General features: G+C 44.3%; 1 protein-coding gene across 10 annotated transcripts in view; it reads right to left on the bottom strand.

Moving 5' to 3' along the window:
- Positions 1 to 32: 32 nt before the first annotated feature.
- The window catches only part of abi1a (abl-interactor 1a), a 42,811-nt gene continuing 22,586 nt past the window's right edge, over positions 33 to 20,257 (bottom strand). Inside the window, exons 3-12 of one of the 10 annotated variants that reach the window (XM_068710156.1) lie at positions 18,337 to 18,513; positions 14,698 to 14,712; positions 14,030 to 14,133; positions 13,352 to 13,501; positions 9,668 to 9,768; positions 8,574 to 8,696; positions 5,637 to 5,903; positions 3,430 to 3,516; positions 2,279 to 2,467; positions 33 to 1,738 (exon numbers count right to left, since the gene is read on the bottom strand). In XM_068710156.1, the coding sequence (XP_068566257.1) occupies positions 1,563 to 1,738; positions 2,279 to 2,467; positions 3,430 to 3,516; positions 5,637 to 5,903; positions 8,574 to 8,696; positions 9,668 to 9,768; positions 13,352 to 13,501; positions 14,030 to 14,133; positions 14,698 to 14,712; positions 18,337 to 18,513 (1,389 nt within the window). In that variant the 3' untranslated portion in view covers positions 33 to 1,562. The remainder of the gene's footprint in view (positions 1,739 to 2,278; positions 2,468 to 3,429; positions 3,517 to 5,636; positions 5,904 to 8,573; positions 8,697 to 9,667; positions 9,769 to 13,351; positions 13,502 to 14,029; positions 14,134 to 14,697; positions 14,713 to 18,336; positions 18,514 to 20,257) is intronic. The other 9 variants (XM_068710158.1, XM_068710157.1, XM_068710159.1 and 6 more) reach the window with 9 other exon arrangements.

Below are 20,257 nucleotides of genomic sequence, written 5' to 3'. Positions count from 1 at the left end.
TTTTGATTCCCACCCAGTGACCACACCATGCATGTTGTACATAGAATTGTTTATTATAAAAAGACTGTACATTACTTTTTCAATCAACATATTATATGTACAAATGAAGGGCAGACAGAGACGGATTGCAATATTTCTACCCATGAACTTGAGCCGGAACGTTGTTTTTCTTTTTAAATTTGAAATTTCTAAAGCAAGCGGGCAAAATATCAAAGGCATAAGCTGCAGTATCCTGAAATGGAAAAAAAATAAAAGAAGTTATGTCATGTTACGTGGTGCGTTCGAAGGCCAATAGGGGGGGGGGGAAACCCCACAATGTTTTCAAGATGAGTTCTAAACCTGAGTGACAGCTGATGTTGATTTTTAAGATATGTACACCTGTGCAGCCCGGAGGATGTCTCGCTCTGGTCTCGACGAGGTCCTTTTGAACCCGGAGCAGGTCTGAGTGAAGGCTGCGGAGGTATTAGTTGTTTATTGGTCTACGTTACATCTGAAGTGTCACACGGCAGCGTCGAGAACCACAAATCCAGCTGTAATCGTCGCCACGCAGTCACCGATGGATCCCACGGATTTGATGTGGATTAGTATAAAGTAACAGTGATGTGACAATCTTTTAAAACGGAATGTGATCGCTTGTCTCAAACGCATGAAGAAAAAATAAACTCCCATTTAGATTTTTTAAAGTCCAAATACAAAGTGTCATTTAGGACGTGAGAGACCATGTGGAGGAAGCTTGAGAAGTTACTTCAGAGTCTAAAAAGTTCAGTGATTTCAACAGTGTAATAATAATAAAAAAAAAAAAGTGAACACATTTACAACATAATGGAAGCATAATGGCAATAAACTTAAGATTACATTATATCTCTTTTAAAATTTTGCATGCTTTAACGCCAAGACTGATTTTCAGGAGTAATTGTTTATCTTTGAAATACCATACACAGCACTTTTAATTGGTGAATTGTTGCCCGGCCATCCTGTTTTATGAATGAAGGGGGGTCGAGGAGGGGCGGGACTTCTAAATCATATCGTCGACATTCACTGAATTCACATTACAGAAACCCAGAGCGGCTGCAGCTCTTCGTTATGTACAACGGGACAGTAGCAACACCTCGACTGAAGGCGTTTACGTGACGCTCTACTTGTTCCATCACACCTCAGCTTCTTGTTCACAAAAAAAAACAAAAGGACTGACTCACTAATCTTTTAGTTGTTTTTTTTTTGTCCAGGCAAGATGATGTCGTACATCCTTCAGCTGTGTGACCATCGTCTTATGAGTTCCAATTCTTTAGAAGCTTTTTGTTTTGTTTTGTACATATTCCATAAAAGTCCCCCCCCCCCAACCCGCCCATACAACACCAAAAAAATAAACTAAATAGATATTACTTTTCATTTTATTTGCAATCGGTAAGGGAAAGAACATTCTGTCATATCAAAAAAAAAAAGGGGGGTGGGGGGGGGGGGGTGTCATACAGTTACGTCTATCTCAGGAGTCAAGAGTGTCGGCGGTCAGTCTCTCAGTGGATTACGATACGACTGAATAAATAGACTTTACTGTTTGCTCCTCAGTCGACGTAGTGCATGATGGACTCCACGTAGTTGCCGGGGAACAGCCCGGTGACGCCGCCGGACACGCCCTCGAACCAACCGTCGTCGTTCTTCTTGATGACGTAGATGATCGCCCCCTCCATGAAGCTCAGCTCGTCGTCCTTGTCCCTGCTGTAGTCGTAGATGGCCACCACTGTAGAGAAAATGAACACAACAGCAACACGGAGTAATCTCTTTAAAATCACTTCTTAAAACATATTTCTACAGACTGACTTTTATGCGAGGTCATCGTTTTTCTATTTTATTTGTTGATTTTACTAAATATATATAGATATTTATTATATTCAATATAAATATAACAAATATATATATAAATAAATATTTATTATATTTAATATAAATATAACAAATATATATAAATAAATATTTATTATATTTAATATACATATAACAAATATATATAAATAATTATTATATTTAATATAAATATATATATCATTTATCGTATCAACTGTCCCACTGAGCTTTCTGTTATTATTGCCTTGCTTTTGCTGCTTTGTCTGTCAAAGCACTTTGTAAATTCTATATAAATAAAGTTATTATACTATCCCAAATGTTTGGGGCTTTATATATAGGATATATATATATAAAAAAATACATTTGTTGTTAAGTAGAGACTAGTATCTCAAATGTTTTGGGGCTTTTCATCCAGGAAGTGGTCGCGTGCTCAAACCTTTCTCCACGTAGCTCTTGGGCGCCCACTGCGGGTCTCCGTCGGCGTACGGGTCGCTGTACTGCACCACGGACGCGTCCTCCTCCTCCTGGTAGTCCACCGGAGGAGGAGGCGGGGGCGGAGGGGAGTCGTCGAACATGGGGATGTCGTCCGGAGGCGGCGGGGGAGGCGGAGTGGGAGTATCTGCAACTGATGGACAGAGACGGGGAAAAGGGTTTTTTTGGGGGGGTTGTCAGGTTATAAAAAGCCTGGAGGAGCACCGGTCTACATGCAGCCGGGGGCTGAGTCATGCAGAAATAATGCTGAGAGTTTATGAAAGGAAGGTAAGTTAGGTCTTCACATGGATGACTTAATAAGCTTATATGCTGTATGTTTAAGCCTCTTGAATTATGAACACTTGCATGATGTTACATTATTACATGCTGTGTCGTGCTATTTATTAGTAGGTTAGGTTTGTGTGACAGCATCCACACTGTTGGGAGGAAAAAAAAAAGTTAATAATAATGTATATTATTGTATTTCATGAATATTTTTATCAAACACTATAATGTGTCATTTGTTAACAAATATCCACCGCAGAATATTTGAATATAAAGCAGGTTTTTGTCCAGCAAGGGGCAGCAAAGAGTCCAATCTTCTCCGCTTGTGTTCTGCAGAGACTTCAGGCTCTATTTCCTCTAAACATTATCATTCACCTCAGCTCAACCCTGCGGAGCTACGTTCAGCGTATGAATACCAAGCTTCAGTCAGCGATCAAATACTCTGCATGAGGCGAAATCACTAAAAACAGCAGGTGGCTGCCTCAACTCTCTCAGTTGGCGGCTTCTTCACTGCACATATTTAAAAAATATATATATACTTCTGCCAAGAAAGTGATGCAGCTTTATTGCCACTTAGAAACAGTAGCAATGTAGTTTAGTAGCTGAAGAGATAAATCTGTCTCCAAAATGACGGCACTCTAACGAGACACATTCTTGGGACGGTTCATTGCTGCAAAATGACAGGCAGGGAAGAAGTGTGTGTGTGTGTGTGTGTGTGTGTGTGTGTGGGGGGGGGGGGGATGAACAAGCACAATGCATGCTGGGTGTTCTAGAAATGGGAGTAGCTGGCGCAGATGAGGAGGAAAAGTATGTCTTGGCCTCTTCACTTACTGCTCTCCTGCATCCTGGCCACAAAGCCAGTCAGAGGTATCTGTGGAGTCAGCTGGGGCATGGGGGGAGGAGGAGGAGCGACAGACACTGAAAGCACAGCAGAGAGGAGGACAGGAAGGCAGAGAGAGAGAGAGAGAGAGAGAGAGAGAGAGAGAGAGAGAGAGCCCATCAGTGACAAGAAGACAGTGTAAAGTACCTCAATCCCAAGCAAACAGCACTGACACAGACGCAAGAACTGTGAGCGTGTTCACGTCGAACAGAGACAGAGATGTGCAACAGAAGCAGAGTGAGAGCTTCGTCTAATTAATTAACCCGTCGACTCAAAGACATTTTATAACGTCCAAATTAGGTTTTTAAAGAATATATATATATATATAAAAAAAAAGACCAATTATTGAATCAACAGATTAATTAAATGAACGGTCTGTCGCTGCAGTGTCTCCACAGATCAGACACGAATGCTGAGAAGCTGAGCGACGTCTGCGGTGAGATTCCACGTTCACATGGTATCTGGGGGATCACTGAGGCCAGAGGATAAACTGCAGGATTAGGTTTGATTTCTGTCAGTCAGACGGCTCCCACCGACGGCTTGTGAATTAAAAGCAGCGAGGGCTGCCGGTGGCCAGAGGGGGGCGCTGTTTGCGCCGGAGGTCCATTCAACTCAAATACCCAGGCAAACCCGCTGAACTCAGACCTGTTCAGAGGACTTTGAATCACGGCTGCACGAGTGATCGCAATTCTTTTAACAAGATCGCATTATGGGCCTGCTGTCAAAATACCGTTTTAAATTAAATGAAGTTGTGCAGCAGAGACGTCCTGACCGGCACATCATCATCTACACACTGAAAAAAAATTATTTAAATATGTTTTTACAGTAAAATCTGAATAATTATGTAAAAATTATGACTTCTTCTATGATTGCAAGAGCAATTTGATATTTTTGCACAATCGTTCAGCCCCATTTTAGATTCTCAGTTCTTCACAGCGCTTCTGTGAATGCACAGGAGACACAGCGACGTCCCTCACGCGTTAACATCTGGTGCGAATGCACGCCGAGCACACTGTGACGGTAACGCGATCGGCCACATCTGGAGTCTGGCTGCTGGTGCTGTTGTTGTGATCCGATCTCAGCCAGGTGTGAATGCATAACATACAGTGTGACCACATTCTTAAGAGGTGGAGAAAGTGGACAACACTCGTCCGGGTAGAATCCCTCTAATTAATAACGGTTGTAAAAGCGAAGGGCCCCTGGAACAGATGTCTTAATCCATGCAATGTATCCAGATACGGATCACGGCGTCACCACACCAAGTCTACGGGTTTAGACGGTAGCCATTTCATTTTTTTAAAGGAATCAAAAACACACATAATAAACGGAGAAATTCACATTTCCAGGTTGAACTTTTGACCCGTGATTTAGCATGAAGCCGAATATATTGTGACTTTATACTGGAAGCAGCCATCGAGTCCAAGGACGAGGCGTTCTTCATGAATATTAAAGACATCCCACCGTTAGATAAAAGGCCTTAACCCGCACCACGACGCTTAAAGTACTTCACCCACAAAATGATGAGCATCTTCGCAAAAATCGCTTGAAAACACGTCGGATGAGCAGCGTGAGACTGTTTAGTGTTTGGGAAGTAGTGAACAAACAAATGAGACTTGGATTATACTGCACGAGTAGTTTTGTTGTCGTTAAAACGTGCTTCCCATTTACTTTTAGGCATTAAATGTAGGCATTAAATGTAGGCATTAAAAAGTCAAGGTAACACCAGCTGACTAATTCATATACAAATGATCATTTTGGAGGTGAAGTACTGCAAGAGCCAAAAGCACAACATACATTTTAAAATGTATACATGTTGTATTTCCTGCTTTTAGAATACAGTCCAGGTGTTTTGCCTGAACAAAGAGAGAAGTAAGGTTAATTATTTATTTGATAGTTCATTGTTAAAGTTGTTTACTGCTCATGTGTAGAGCTTAGGCGTTTTAAATCAGCTGTTGTTTTGGACGTTTAAAAAGTCAATAATTCTGGTCAGTCTCGACCTTCAGACGAAGAGGAAGATGAATTATTGGTCGGCGACTCCAAAGGTTAGCTCACTTTAGTTCGTGACCGTGCAGGATTTGGAAAAAATGTGACGTTTTGTGCTTCGGGGACAGTTGAGGATCTATAAAACAGGCTGGGACTGGAGACAGAAGGGCCTTACTTGAGTTCTGGCCATAGCCAGGAGTGCCTCCATTAATATGAGGCTGCTGCTGCTGCTGCTGCTGCTGGAGCTGGAGCTGTTGCTGCTGTAGCTGCTGCTGCTGCTGCAAGGAGAACTGGGAAGTGACCGACGGCGCCCGGCGGTAGGTGCCCGTGGCCGAAACCATAGAGACAGAGGAGTTGGAGGGGTTGTGCCGCGAAATCTGCCGCGAGATGGTTCCAAACTGGGACATTGGAGCGGGGCCCAGACCAGGCCCAGGGGCCACCACTAGAAACACCCACAGACAAGGAAGGAAGGAGATAGGGAGGACCAGAGAGAGAAGGGATGGGGGGGGGTTAGACAGAGGAGAGGGGACGAGAAGAGGAAAAAAAAAAAAAGCACCCAAATCATGAATCATCAAGGTTGTAAAAGTTAATGTGAGCTTTTAAATACTGATTAGAGCCCCACACCTTATGAAAGACATTCAATGACCTGAGGAAGCAGGTGTGATAGAGAAGCAACACAGATCGTGATTCCATTGTAGTTATATTATGCATATATATATATTATTTTTATGTATAAGAGCATCTGGAGCGCAACAATTTATTTCGGGATGAATAAAGTTGTTAAATATTTGACGCCTGCATATAAAGTCCTGGATACGTGTATCAAAGAAGTGCTCTGAATATTTAAAAAAAAAAACACAGTTATGAGAAAATACAATTGAAGATAAAATGAATAAATAGCCAATACAATGACTTTTGTGTGATAATACAGTTTCACAGGAATCTTAAGAGGTCATCCTTCACATAGAACTGCAGCATTAGCAGAGATTCAGTGAGCAAAGAGAAGAAAAGCTGCAACAGAACAGACGGATCCCTTCAGGTTCAAACAGATCCGACAGTGAAAACAACTTCTTCACACACTTGTCAAAGACGTGGTTATATTTGTGATTTATGTCTATTTGTGCTATTGCAACGAGAGGGAGGGGGCTTCATGATCGAGTGCACGTGTGAATCATTACAGCGGGTGTCCAAGAATAACCAAATTATATATATATATATATATATATATATATATATATATACACACACACACACACACACACACGACAGCAGCGTTATTACAACAACTTTAAATACGGTTACATATTTGAAGATTAGAGATGCAGAGTGAGAATGTGTGAGTGAGAAAACAGAGGAGGAAGAGATTTTCTTTTGGAGTATTTCCTGTTCACATTTCTAGATAACGTGGCGTCTCTCCGGAGAGAACGCGCTCTCAGATAGGAGAGGGGTGCAACCGGAGGAAGTGAGGAGTCAGAGGAACACGGGAGCAAACAAACTTCTGCATATACTGACACCGGCAGAAGTAATTATAGCTGGACGTGTGCATGGATGTCTCACACACGCGCACACACACACACACACACACACACACACGCACACACAAAATCAAAACCAGTATCACTCAGTTATTCAGAGTCAATACCCCCACGCACCGGTAAATTAAAGCTACATTAGGCAATATAGAATGTTTGAATTACCCAGAAGTCATAGTTTGTGACATCAGCTGTGTGCTGGCTCGGGACGACGTTACCGGCTCTACTTAGTGACTACTAGCTCATTTCAAGGTAGCGATTAACTAAGTCAGGTTGCACCATTAACAGACAATGCGTTGTTTAGATATGCACACATGGAGGAATAGTGCTTTAGTTGAGTTATAGTAGGTCTGTTAATCTAGGATTAAGGGGAAATGCAAACTCGTTTAATGGTGTGGGCTTGTAGTTTGTTGTGCATTTCTAGAAGAAAATGCAATTTAAAATCATATTTTACTCTTAAATCTAAACGGGTCACATATTAGCAAGCTAACGTTAGCTGTGGCAGTTGGTTCAGTAAGCTACGCAACATCTGGCATTTACTGGGTGTAAATATTATAAAATATAAAGATGGATCTCCATGTAGGAGCTCATCAGTGTGGTGCAACCCGGTTTAAATAAGTGATGCATTACAGTACAGTTATTCACTTAGTAAACACTTGAGCTAGAACTCCAGGCTAAGTTTGGATTTATCAACAGCTGGTGCAACCGGCTCCAGATCGGCCTTTTTCAGAATTTGCGAAGATGGTTCTTCTGTCGCAGTCCCAGAAATGATTTAAACTAGAATAAGAGGCATGTTGCCTGATGCAGCTTTAACCACCATCACGTTTCTGGTGAAAGTAAATGAAAACAGTGAAACAGTGACATACCTGTGCAGAAAGAAGTCTCACAGTCCTTCAGGTAAATTCACTTTCTCTCTTTCAGTGGAAACACTTCCCACATTCTGTCAGTGCTTAAATGAATGTTGTTAAAATATCACCTGGTCTGTCAGCGTGGATCACCTCTCTAGATATACAGCAGATTGAGGTCAAATTTGTAGAGATTCTGAAGGCCGTAGGTGATATGAGACTTCTTTATTAGCCAATTAAAGCAGATAAGTATAGACCAAGGAAGCACCACCACCACTGAGGATCCAAAAAAAAAAATTCATCTTTCTCAAATTGTATGCAACCGGTCTCCAAAAAGAAGCACATACAGTCTGTTCACACTGCAAGCAAGACTCTCAGCAACGACCAGCAGACGGTCGACATGTTTATCGACTGAAAAGCCAAATCACATTTACATTTACATCCTTCCTCATCCCCTAAATATTCATATTTCATTCAAACGTACGTGTTTTAAAGCTTTAAATTCAGACACTGCTTGTAGAACAGTTGCATCCATTACTTAAGTTTAAAGGTAAGCATTACGTGTTTAAGCTTTGTTTCCTCATAAACCTACAGAAATCATCTTCCTCTTGCTTGCAGTGTGTACAAACAGGCAGACACCCATCAACACCCTTATTTCCATCTCCACCAGAAGAAGATCCCAGGAGACGTGATGATCATCCCACCGTCCGGGCAGAAGAGGTCGAGGTGTCTCACCTATAGCTGCTGGTGGTGGTGGTGGTGGAGCTGGTGGCGGCGGGGGGCCGAGCCCGGCCATAGGAGGAGGAGGAGGTGGTGGGGGAGGCGGAGGGGCTCCCGGGGGAGCAGACATGGGCGGGACTGAAAGGACATTAGTCACCGTTTAAAGCAGAGGCATCGCCCGCTCTCCTGGACCTCGACGCCTTACGTAACATCGCTTCTACTTCACTTGGGAACCCCTTGAGGAGGGGGGGGGGGGGCCGCACACAACTTGGAGACAATGTCAGAGCCGTGCTGCCGGCGCCGAGGTACAAAAAGCTGCTCCATAAACCTAAAATATTTCTTTCTTGTTCAGCTCAAGTCTTCAGTAAAAGTTAAAGCGCAGCGGTGTCTGAGGCGTGTGCGCTATGCTATGTGGGCCCGGCTGCTCCGCTGTAGAGCAGCAGGCCTAAAGCGGCGTGGCCTATTTACGCAGTAGAATAGAGAATCAGCTGTGCTTAGAACACAATGGGCACGCTTAATCCCTGTCTGGTAAACACGGGCTTTGTGTGTAGCGTGGTCCGACTAGCTGCACACGCATGTTACAGTCACACCGTGTCACCTAACGCCCGTTATTGGAACATTCATGTGTATTGTATTCAAATCTTGTTTTTTTTAGCACATATTTTGAAACTTTTAAAAATGCAAACAGACACAGATATGCACTGTACACAGTGGTATGTAGCAGCTACTCTGTCTCCTGCACCAGAGTGAACCCTCTCACAGGAGTGAGCGCTGTGCAAACAGCGCAGCCCGTTTTCTCATCGTTTCCTGTCAATGTTTGAAGAGCGTTATCTCATTTCACACCGGTCAAACACACCAGACTTCCAAGTGCAAAAGACAGATTTTGTTTTTGGACTATAAAGAGATATGTGTTCTTTGTATACACTCGAGCCCGTTTTTGGAGCATGGGAAAGAGTAACGCAGCTCTTCGGTGGGTTAGCGGCGCAGGATTTATTACATGCCTGAAGGTGGTCGACTACATTCCTGCCCTCATTCAACATCAGCGAGGAGAAAGGCTGACTGGCCCTGTGGTTACCGTCACTGCATGATGTGCAGCTAGCAAAGCTCACCTGGTCCAGAGTTGGGGATGGAGGGCGTAGGCACGGCGATGGGAATGCCAATGCTGCTGCTGCCGCTGTTCTCCCTGCTGCTGCTACCCCCGCTGCTTCCACTGAGGGAGAGGGGGAGAGGGAGAGAGAGAGAGAGAGAGAGAGAGAGAGAGAGAGAGAGAGAGAGAGAGAGAGAGAGAGAGACAAAACTTGTTACTTTCACATCATTGTACATTACATATCTTTAGGCTTTGGGTTAAGGCTTCGACAAAAACAAACAAAAAAGTAAAAAAAATTGGGCTTTTGATAAAAATGTAATCTTTAAAAAAAATATATAAAAGTATTACTCAACAAGTGAAATAAGTGTTAAAAGCCATAATAAATGTCATTATCATGATATGAGAGATTTAGGTACCTATAATATTTTCATCTAAAATAATTTTCTGGTGTAAAAAGCTGCTTTACAGTAGAGACAGTTACAGTTAAGTAGCATAATAAACATCCTTTGTCTCCACATAAGTATTAACTGTTGATAAGCCCCTCCCCTCCACGCTGTGAGGATATAGGACATGAGAACACAACATATAAGCACTGTTCACCCTGCGTTTGACCCCCGGGGCTCGTGGATCAATGCCCCGGCTGACTAAACCCCCCCCCCTCTCCTCTCGCTCCCTCAGCTTGTCCTTGATCCTCATCTCAGCTCCAGCCCCATCCAGCCCCACCTCGCCCTTTTCCTGCTCTTTCATCCCTCCCCCCCCTCCCCCCAAACCGGTCCTTCTCCCTACCTCTCACCCCTAACCATCCATCGGCCTCTTTCCTCTCATCGCCTGTAAAGTGATTCCCCTCAACCGCCGTCTCCTCCCGATTCCTTCCATCCCTCTGAACCCGCTCCCAACCTCACCTCCCCCCACATCTCTTTACCCCCCCCCCATCATCCCCCTCTCCTCCTCTCTGATCCATGTCAGTGGAGCCCCGGGGCTCTCTGGGCACAAAGAGCAGGGTTCCCCCCCTGAAGGATGTTGGTGGCGGTGGGAGCTAAGTGTCTCTGGGCATAAAGGCTAAACAATGTCACGTCGTACCCCCCCCCCCCCCCCCCCTCCCCCCTCCTCTGCATGTTTTGGATCTATCCTTTCTAATCCCCCTATAACTTTGCAGCTCCTTCGCTAACCCATTTATCTCCTCCCCGGCTTTTTTGCTTTGTTTCAAAAGCGCTCGCTGTGAAATAAAAGCACTCGGCTCCATCTCTCCACCTTCCTGCCCGGCTCATTCAGCCTCCACTCAAAACAGTGAGCTGTTTATAAACCGTCCGTCTGTAACGCGCAGCGAGGCTTTTCTAAACTTCCAGCTAACTCACTCGCTCACGGCTGACAAAAAAAAACTAAAAATCCCTTGGAGCCAATGGAGAGAGAGAAAAACACTTCTCTCCGTGTAAAGAACCAAAAAGAAAACGTAGAGAGGTTGTGCTGAGGCGCCGTGACACGATGACTCGACATAGGTGGGAAAAAATAGACCGAGCAATATATTGATAATATATCGACGTCATGATATGAGGCCAGACATCATCTTGGATATGGTAATATGACACGAGTGTCTTTTTCTGGTTTTAAAGGCTGCATTACAGTTAACTGATGTCATTTTCTGAACGGACCAGATGGTTCTAGCTGTAGTATTATTTGCCGTTACCCACTTGAGTCATTGCATCCACGTTGCGGCCGACTATTCAAAATGTAATTGGTTTTAAATAAATGAACAAACAATGAAGTGGATAGCAGTTGAGGGAGAACAGCTGGCACAATACAATCTAAAATGTAAACACTTTATTGTATTTTGATGTGCGATTCTTCCACATTACAGCATCCTAAATGCAGCCCGTTTAGTTTGGACAGTGGAAGCAGGAATCCTGTGATCTTTCCCCACAGGAAGACGAAGACGCGAGACAATAACAGCAGGGACACGCAGATATTGGATTCAGGCCTCAGTCGAGCACGGCAGAGACTGATGAGCTGAATAAGCACGGTCGACATTAAGCCCGTGTAATCAAATAGTGATGCCACAGCGGTATCAGCTGGAGCGGAGCGGGGCGGCACCGCTCTGTTAAAGGGACATCAGGGCCGTGAACCACAGACCGGCAGCAGTGAAGTCCCGGACTTTGGTTTTAGTGGATAAAGCAGAAGAAGAAGTTTGCTTTGTGCAAACATACATGAGCGGGAGAGAGAAGTTGGTTTCCACATCAGGGAAAATAAAATACTTATGTAATATTTATGAGCATCACAGTCAGCATAACAGGCTTTTTAGCTAATGAGGCGACTTCTCTGGCTCGTAACTCAGATTTGATGAAGGAGAGTTCTGGGTAACAATCCTTGAGAGTCGTGTTCGAAGGGTTTCCATGCTGCAGTCGACTTAGGTTTTTTTTTTTTTTTCTTCAGCACTTCATAATCAGAGGCTTTTACAGATATTAATATCAAAGTGATTCAGGCTGCAGTAACAAACCCCCTGACAAACACTAAACGCTGGATTTAGTGAGGAGGAGAGGTGAGAAAATGATCAAAACAGCTGAACTAAGAGAGGAGATTAGAACTATATGACACAGAGGGGAACGTGGTTTTTAGTTTGTTTTTGGAGAGATGCTTTTCTCACATTACTGAAACACTGAGTACACGTTTAGTGCTCAGTTTAAAAGGTGTAGCTGGAGCACTAATTCCACTCGTACCTATCCAAAAAATGAAATATGAAGTAGCGGTTTTGCTCTCGGTTAAAAGCTTTGTAGAGTTGATTAACATTTCATCTGCAGGTTTGAGAGACTTTTACCCATAAAGCTTGTTGTATAACTTTAGATCTATAACTCCATCACATCAGCAGGGGGCAACAATGGCTGACTGCTTTCAGTTTTGGTGCTACGAAGCCAACAGTGACTCCACATTATGAGCAACTTGATTGATCTAACTGTAGGCTGTTAAACTTTAAAGTTGCTTCTTAAAGTTTATATGCAACCTTTTCCTGTACACATCAAGTCCTTATTGGTGCATTGAGCTTCTGCTACTACTCTGGTCTGTATACGGTAAAGTACTTCTGTTATTGTGTATTCATAGTACTTTGCAGTGTTGCTACTTTGTAGTTCTTTGGAGGTATACTGTCATTTGATTTCTCTACATTGTAATCATACTACCACTGCTTCTGTCTACTCTGTACTTGCTGCTCCTACTGCAGGTTATTGACTCTTATTTCATATCATGTAACTTGTGTGTGTGTGTGTGAGAGAGTGTGTGTGTGTGTGTGGGTGTGGGTGTGGGTGTGTGTGGGTGTGGGGGTGTGTGTTGATCCGCTGCTGTAACTAATCTATATACGCGCGTCCACATTTTCCTGCAAAGTGCAAAGAACCTCCCAGTGTGTCGTGCAAGTAATTATTTTCCATTGTCGACTCATTTATTTCCTATTTCTCTGATTAACGGGTGAATCGTTTGGTCTGTAAAATGTTTAAAAATAGAAGTTAATTACATTAAAGCTCCCAAAGCTCAGCATGGCACCTTGTTGTTGTTCGTTTGTGTCACATAACAAAGATATTTAATCATCAATGTTACGAAACGGAGAAAATAGTGACACATAAATCAATTATCACGAGTCTATTAATAACCTGCAGAGCTGCTCTGGTGTGTGTGTGTGTGTGTGTGTGTGTGTGTGTGTGTGTGTGTGACTCTTCTCGTCTACCTGTGTGTGCGTTGCCTCTGGTTGAGCGACGCCGTGCGCCCGGGGCTCTGCTGGCCGTGCTGGGCGCCGAGTCGGGCGGGGCTGGTCATGTAGTCGTTGGGCACCGTGGGCGGCTTCACCGGCTCCAGGGTCTTGTAGGACGTGTTGCGTCTGCGGAGGCCGGAGACGGAGAGACAGGTAAATGTTAAAAATCGTGGACAGGAACGATCATAACTCGGTGCAAGTCCTACTATTCAAAACAGCGAGGCCGTGTTCACCGGAGCGGCGGAAATCCCATCAGTTTACTCAGCTGGAGGCTCCGGGCCGCATCACAGTTTACCTTTGGAATTAATATCTGATTAATGTCGCCGACTGCTGCTGTGCGTCAGACGACACCAACAGATAAAAAGTTACCAGAGTTTTATTTTGCCTGGATTCAGTTTTGTCATTTCAAATGTGAAAGAATGTCCTCCTGTTAGCTCAGCTGGTTGTTTGTTCACCGTGTTACTCTTCACCAAACATATATTCATAAATATAATCTAAAATATAAATAACTGTGACATTTACTTTAACTGCATGTTCTTGTATCGCCCCCACAAGAGCTCGGGTTTTTTTCCTCTTCATTCACTGTTTCATAATTAGAGGATTATTTGCATTTTTTTTTTTTTTTTTCACGGCGACTGAAACGGAAATCTTTACCCGAGTGTGCCGCGCCCTGACATGGGAGGGCTCGGCGGCTTCTGCGTCGGCGGATTGGTCCTCGATAGTGTTCCTCCTCTGACTGACTGATTGTTTCCATGTTGCTGTGGTTCCAAGAAGAAGAAGAAGAAGAAGAAGAAACAAATGACCTCATACACTTTGTGTGACAAAAATCAAATGTTATCGGCTGCCCAGATGACGACATAGATGTTTATTTCTGTTGGTAATATTTGAACAGTTATGCAACACCCCCCCCAGCTCATGTTCAACTTGCTGATTGCAGGTTAGAAACCTCTGGATTGTTCCAACAAGCACGTAACCACCGAAAAAAAAAACTCGAAAGCTTTGAACATCTGGATTTACAGTATTGAGAATTCTGCATAACTGTTCAGTAAAAGATAAGGATGTAGAGCGCATGCTTTGTCTGGGATGGACTACAGAACATTTATGGACAACTACACGTGTAGAGTAAGGGACAACACACACAGTTAAACTGACAAGGAGGGTGTACTTATACTAAGAGGACTACAGTGCAAGTCTGTTAATGGGAGTAACGTGGGAAAGGACAATAATAATGACACGTACAGGGGTTTGCTTTGAAAGGGAGTTGGACAAATCTATCAATAATACATCGTGGTAAAATGGGTCATGTGACAAACCAGACTTACCTTGGCTTTTAGCCACTTATGAAGGCGAAGCAAGAAAAAAAAAAGAGAGAGAGAGAGAGAGAGAGAGAGAGAGAGAGAGAGAGAGAGAGAGAGAGAGAGAGAGAGAGAGAGAGAGAGAGAGAGAGAGAAAGAAGGCATGTCAAAATGGCCATAAACGGATCAGAGGAAGTCAAAGTACAAGTGAGCAGGAGGAAAATGATTCCTGGTTGTATTTACACTGAGTAAACATTTAGTAAGACCCGGGCAGGTCAGCGGTTACGAGTCATTGTAGCGGGAGGAAAACACAGTGTGGCCGCAGGCCTGCAGCACCACACCCAGTGCCACGGTCGCACTGGAAGGAAATCACAGGAGGAGACGAGGCAGATATCGGGAACGAGCCAAACAAGTTCGATCTGAACGCGGTGCGTCAAAAAGCTGTCTCACAGGAGTCCACTGAGCACGTATTTGATTCTTTTTTTTTTTTTGGGGGGGGGGGGGGGGGGGGGGGTGTTTGGAGACGATTGCATTACTGGCAGCGATAAAAAAAACAAACAAAAAAAACCACCTTTGTACTTGTGTGGGCTGATGTCAAAGGGAATACAGAGCCAACAGAAGCAGTGGGGATTGACAACTGCAGAGTCAAGTGGCTCATCTATAATGCAGCTTCCCCCAGTGGCCTTTGCAGAAAGCATTGTAGCTTCTCACGAGTCGAGATGAAACCCCAAAAAAAAAGCAAATTCACACCCAAGGTCAGCGTGATACAATCATTATAAAAACAGAAAAACACCTTCAGTGCAGCTGTGAACGGGAAATTTCACATTCAAATTTCACCCACCCCGGGTTATCAGTGCTAGACGGGATTCACTTTACAATCTAGGTCACGCAAAGGCCCACGACCGCCGTCCCTTATCTTCCTGGCTAATGCCGTATCTCTGAGTTTTTTTTTTACTGCCGTGTGGGAAGCGCTTTTGGGAATCGTCCCAAGTTGAATAATGGGACAGACAGGTTCAGATTAAGGTCATTATCGAGTCCAGAAAAAGGCTCGGCGTGTCGAGCTGGGGAGGGGAAAAAAACCGGAGCAGTGCAGTCCGTCAGGGCTGGGCGAGTCTGTCAACCATCGGCATGAAAGACTTCCTGAGTTTATTATGGCAGTCGCCAAGGAGACATCCTGAAAAATAACGTCCAAAGAAAGATGACAAACTGTTCCAACCGGTGGGACATGTCACAGCTGCTAATGTGCTTTTGTATTTAAATGCTACAAGAATCAAGAATGTAAAATTTGGAAATAGATTGAGTGACGTAGTAGATTCAGAATTATACTTTAAGTTCTAAATATACTTTATTAACCACTAAGATAATCTTTTAAACTCATACCTGACACAACAACGAATGCAATCTAACTTCATACACCTGACTTCATCCCCGCTGACTAGATTGAAGGTCGGCCGACTGGAAGAATAAATCTGGTCGTTGGCATTAAAGCGTCTCGTCACAGTCGGGGCGCCCTGAGACGCAGGAACATCCTGATCCGCCAGATCAAATTATTATTGACATGATGCTCAGAGAAGAATCAGATTATCTACCAGATGAATTTCACCTTCTAATCCCCCCCCCCCGTATTGCTCGTTTGGATCCGACATCGGCTTCTATTTAATAAAGTTAAACGCTTTGCTGTTTAACTGTACAAACACGGCGAGAGGCCGTGAAAACCAACGCATGCCGATGCAGACACTCAGACACATGTGGCGAGTTGCACAGTTAACCGGCGGCAAGAGACATGATTTACACTCCTATTAAAGTATTGATTGTGGTCAGTAAGTAAACCGTGGCTATAGATATTCTATACAAGCCGGGCATCTGACAGCGGCCATCACCGGATACTATATGAATAAATATGGAGTATTGATGTTGAGTATTGATTGGCTCTTTGGGCTGTGACCTGCATAGATGGACGGAGGTGAGTGATGTAGGACGGCTGCAGGAGCGTGTGCGTGTGCGTGTGTGTGTGCGTGTGTGTGTGTGTTCCCCATCACATTCACTACATAAACGCAGCGTTCATAAAGACATTTTAAGGAGAACATCCACTGAGATTAGGCCCAGAGTACTATGCAATGTTCCTAAAATAGATGCATCTGAACACTCTCAAAGCAGCCATGAATCACAGTGGTTTCGGTAATTTGAGACTTTTCTTCAACGATGTCGTGCTCTCTTATGTTGGAGAGAGTAAAGTCAGACGAGTGGATGATTCACACGGGCCTCACTGGGATGTTTGTCTTGCGATTGTAGAAATACTATCGAATGATTAAAGCAATAGTTTGACTTACTCCCTTTCTCGCTTGTAGTTAGCGGTCTGTGCACGAACTATGGCGATAGAGCCGGGTGTCAATTAGCTTAGCTTAGCATAAAGACTGAAAGCAGGGGGAAACAGCTAGCCAGGCTTTCCACAAAGTTTCTAAATCTGCCTACCATCGCTCCTAAAGCTCACTAGTTTACACCAAGAATCAATAACAGCACATGTATGAGATACAACGCGTTAATAACTTTGTCTTTATGCTAGGCTAAGCTAACAGCCTCTAGCTTCATAGTTATCATCTCAAATTTGGAAAGAAAGTGAATTTGCGATCTAAAAAAACTCTTAATTCAATAATAATAAAACACTTTTGAGTGCACAGCATCCGGACTGTTGGACTGGTCCCCGGCGTGGGAAACACAACCAAATAAAATCTTTCACTTCCCCATTAGCCGTCGCACTCTTCCACCACGACGGGAGTGTCCAGCGTAATTCCATAAATTGAGAGCGACACAACGGCTTTTATCCTGCTTTATCAATGCCTGTGACGCTACGGGACGGTGATGGCGGACCTCTAATCCAATCCGTCTGAAAGCTGCAATTGATTGGCTGATTGATGGGGCAGAGGATGCTCACAGGGGGGGAGGGGGAGATGGCAAAAAAAAAAAAAAAAAAAGCCTCCGGCCGTCAGGCATTGATGTCATTACCGCCACCGTCAGGACGACCCAGTGACCCTTATAGTGAGGACCAGAGTGAGAGTGAACATGTCGCACTCGGATCACGCGAGTTCATCACATGAAAACCAGCTCTTCTCCCGCCTTTCAGATCGTAGCGATGTGAAAACAAACTACAAATCTAATTGTAACATCATTCCTCCGCGGAGAAACTGGAGCACGAGATTACGAGGGCGGTCCGAGGCCTAATTGCTTTTAAAAAAAGAAGAAGAAAAAAAAAAAAACACGTCTCACAAACTCGTCCTTCTCACAACGCTCTGAGAATAGAGCTGTTTTTCCTGTACGCTTTATGATGTAATCGCTTTTTTTTTTTTTTTTAGTTCATCTCCACCCATTCCCACCAACCCACACTGAAGCATATTCCTGTAGGGTCAGAAGGGGTGCTTTCTGAAGATGAAAGAGAACGCACAAGAGATGGAGTGTGAGCCAGAAAAACGAGTCAAAGTGGGAGAGAGCGAGAGAGAGAAGAGAGGGAGGGAGATAGGAATACCTCTGGCAAGAAGGAGAGGAGGGGGAAGGGAAGAGAATTTGATATGGTGGAAGAACAGAAGCAGAGAAACTAATTGAGTGTCGAGAAAGCCGATCGGGGGGAGCAGATCGAAAGGAGGGAAAAATACCCCAAAAATCAGGACTCACCTTAACGCCGTGGCCGACGTCGTCCAGTACATTGTAGTCAACGGGCTTCCTGATGTACCTGACAGGCCGCTCCATGTTAGCCGGCGCTATGATCTTATGGGTCCTCGCGGTGTTCTTGTTGGTGGTCAGGATCCCGATCTCCCGCCGGGCCACCTTCTCTTTGTGGATGTCCACCGTCTGCGAAAGAGACAGGGAGACGGGAGATGAGGGTGTGATCGACGGCGCAACAAGGACCCCCGGGGATTCGATGAACTCGTCATACAGCAGCTTAAGAAGGTTTAATTAAATCACGAGGCCGCGCTTTTCATCACCGAGCTTGTAATCTCTTTTTACGACAGCCAGTGCGCGCTAATAAAATCGATTGCGGTGGAGACCGGGGCCTGAACGGAATAATGACCCGAGTCTGTGCATCTGAAACAACGCTGACCCCCGGAACCTATTATTATTAAATACACAACAAAAGACAGTGCTGAGTTAGAATTAAAAGTGCTGAAATGTGATTGAAGTGTGGCACCGCTGCATTCACATATGAAGTCTATTGTGTATTGGGGAAAACCTCTCTTTCATCTTCCCTTTGCAACATTCTTGGGCCAAATTGTGATGCGTTATTTATGCTCCTTCGGGACCAAGAGTGTTTTATTTCCACCAATTGCGCCAATGTTCCATTAATTAGCCTGTCCCTTTTATAAAAACAAATTACTTTTAGGACGCATTAGGAAAACCTTGCACACTGCTGGCTTCCAATTAACACAAATAAGTGAACCCAGAAATAAGGCTTCCCTTCTTGATACCCTCAGAAGGAACATTATGGCTTCAAATATGGAACAAATATCACATTTTTGCTTCATAAACTATGAGTCAATGACTAGTGTTCTGGAGTCGACTGCCGTCAAGGTGGAACACGAACCATCGCGTTCAAACACGGCCAATCTCCAACAGATCTGAACACCATCGCACATTTCCATCCCCTGAGCCGGGAGGAGCCCAGGAGCAGCTGCCCTTCCTCTGAGAGATGAAAGGCTGCAATGTCTGCTGAGGGCAGGGCAGTAAAACGATGGTCTCTCATGGGGGGGGGTGGGAGGGGGGGATCAACGACCAGCTCCAACAGAGGATTCCTTTCATGCCACAGGGATCTGGAGCCAGACTGAGCCCTCTCTCTGTTTCACTGTACGGCCGACTTCAAGTATCACTCATCCCAGAGTTGGTGGACTCGTGTGTAGTCCAGTACAGTGCAGCCATCTCTGGACAACGTCAAGTCTAATTTTAAACCCGAGAGCTGACGAGCTTGTGCAAAGTGACGCTGAGCACAGACGGCAACATCCGGTTCTGTGACGTGAAGCCAATGCAGAAGTGTCTTAAAGCTGCATTCTCTCTAGTGTCCACCAGGGGGCGACATCCTCTGGTTGTATAGAAGTCTAGTCTAAAATGACTCTACTTCTCTCTTGATTTATTCCCTCAGTAAACATTGTAAACATGAGTTTATGGTCTCAATCTCTAGTTTACAGTCTTCTTCAATACAGCATGATGTTCATTTAGTACATTATGGTCCATTTAGAGTCAAACAGACCATAAAGCAGGGGATGATTTAGGGCGGGGCTACACCGTGATTTGACAGGTCGCTACCCTACCAGAGCCGTATACGGCGTCTCTACGTTACTCCTCAGAAGTCCAAACATGGTCACCTCCGTTCACTGGTTGCAAAAAACGACTGCGTCCACTGCTTGTATGCAGTCTGTGCTTCTTACAGGACACACAAAGGATATAAGACAGTGGATTGTTCAAAATGACAGAAAAAAAAAAAAAAAAAAGAATCAATATTTCATAACAGGAAAAGTTGCTCATACATAATTGCTCCCGCAGAGACTTCCCATACAGAGAGGAAACATCCGTTCTGTTCCAATGCTTTGTTGTGTCTGTTTGA

This window comes from Cebidichthys violaceus, unplaced genomic scaffold (genome assembly GCF_023349555.1).
Source record: "Cebidichthys violaceus isolate CVI_PGR_0920_01 unplaced genomic scaffold, fCebVio1.0.p SCAF_15, whole genome shotgun sequence".
NCBI classification, from domain to species: domain Eukaryota; kingdom Metazoa; phylum Chordata; class Actinopteri; order Perciformes; family Stichaeidae; genus Cebidichthys; species Cebidichthys violaceus.
The sequence above is the reverse complement of the archived record's forward strand: the minus strand, read 5'-3'. Positions and strand labels throughout refer to the sequence as shown.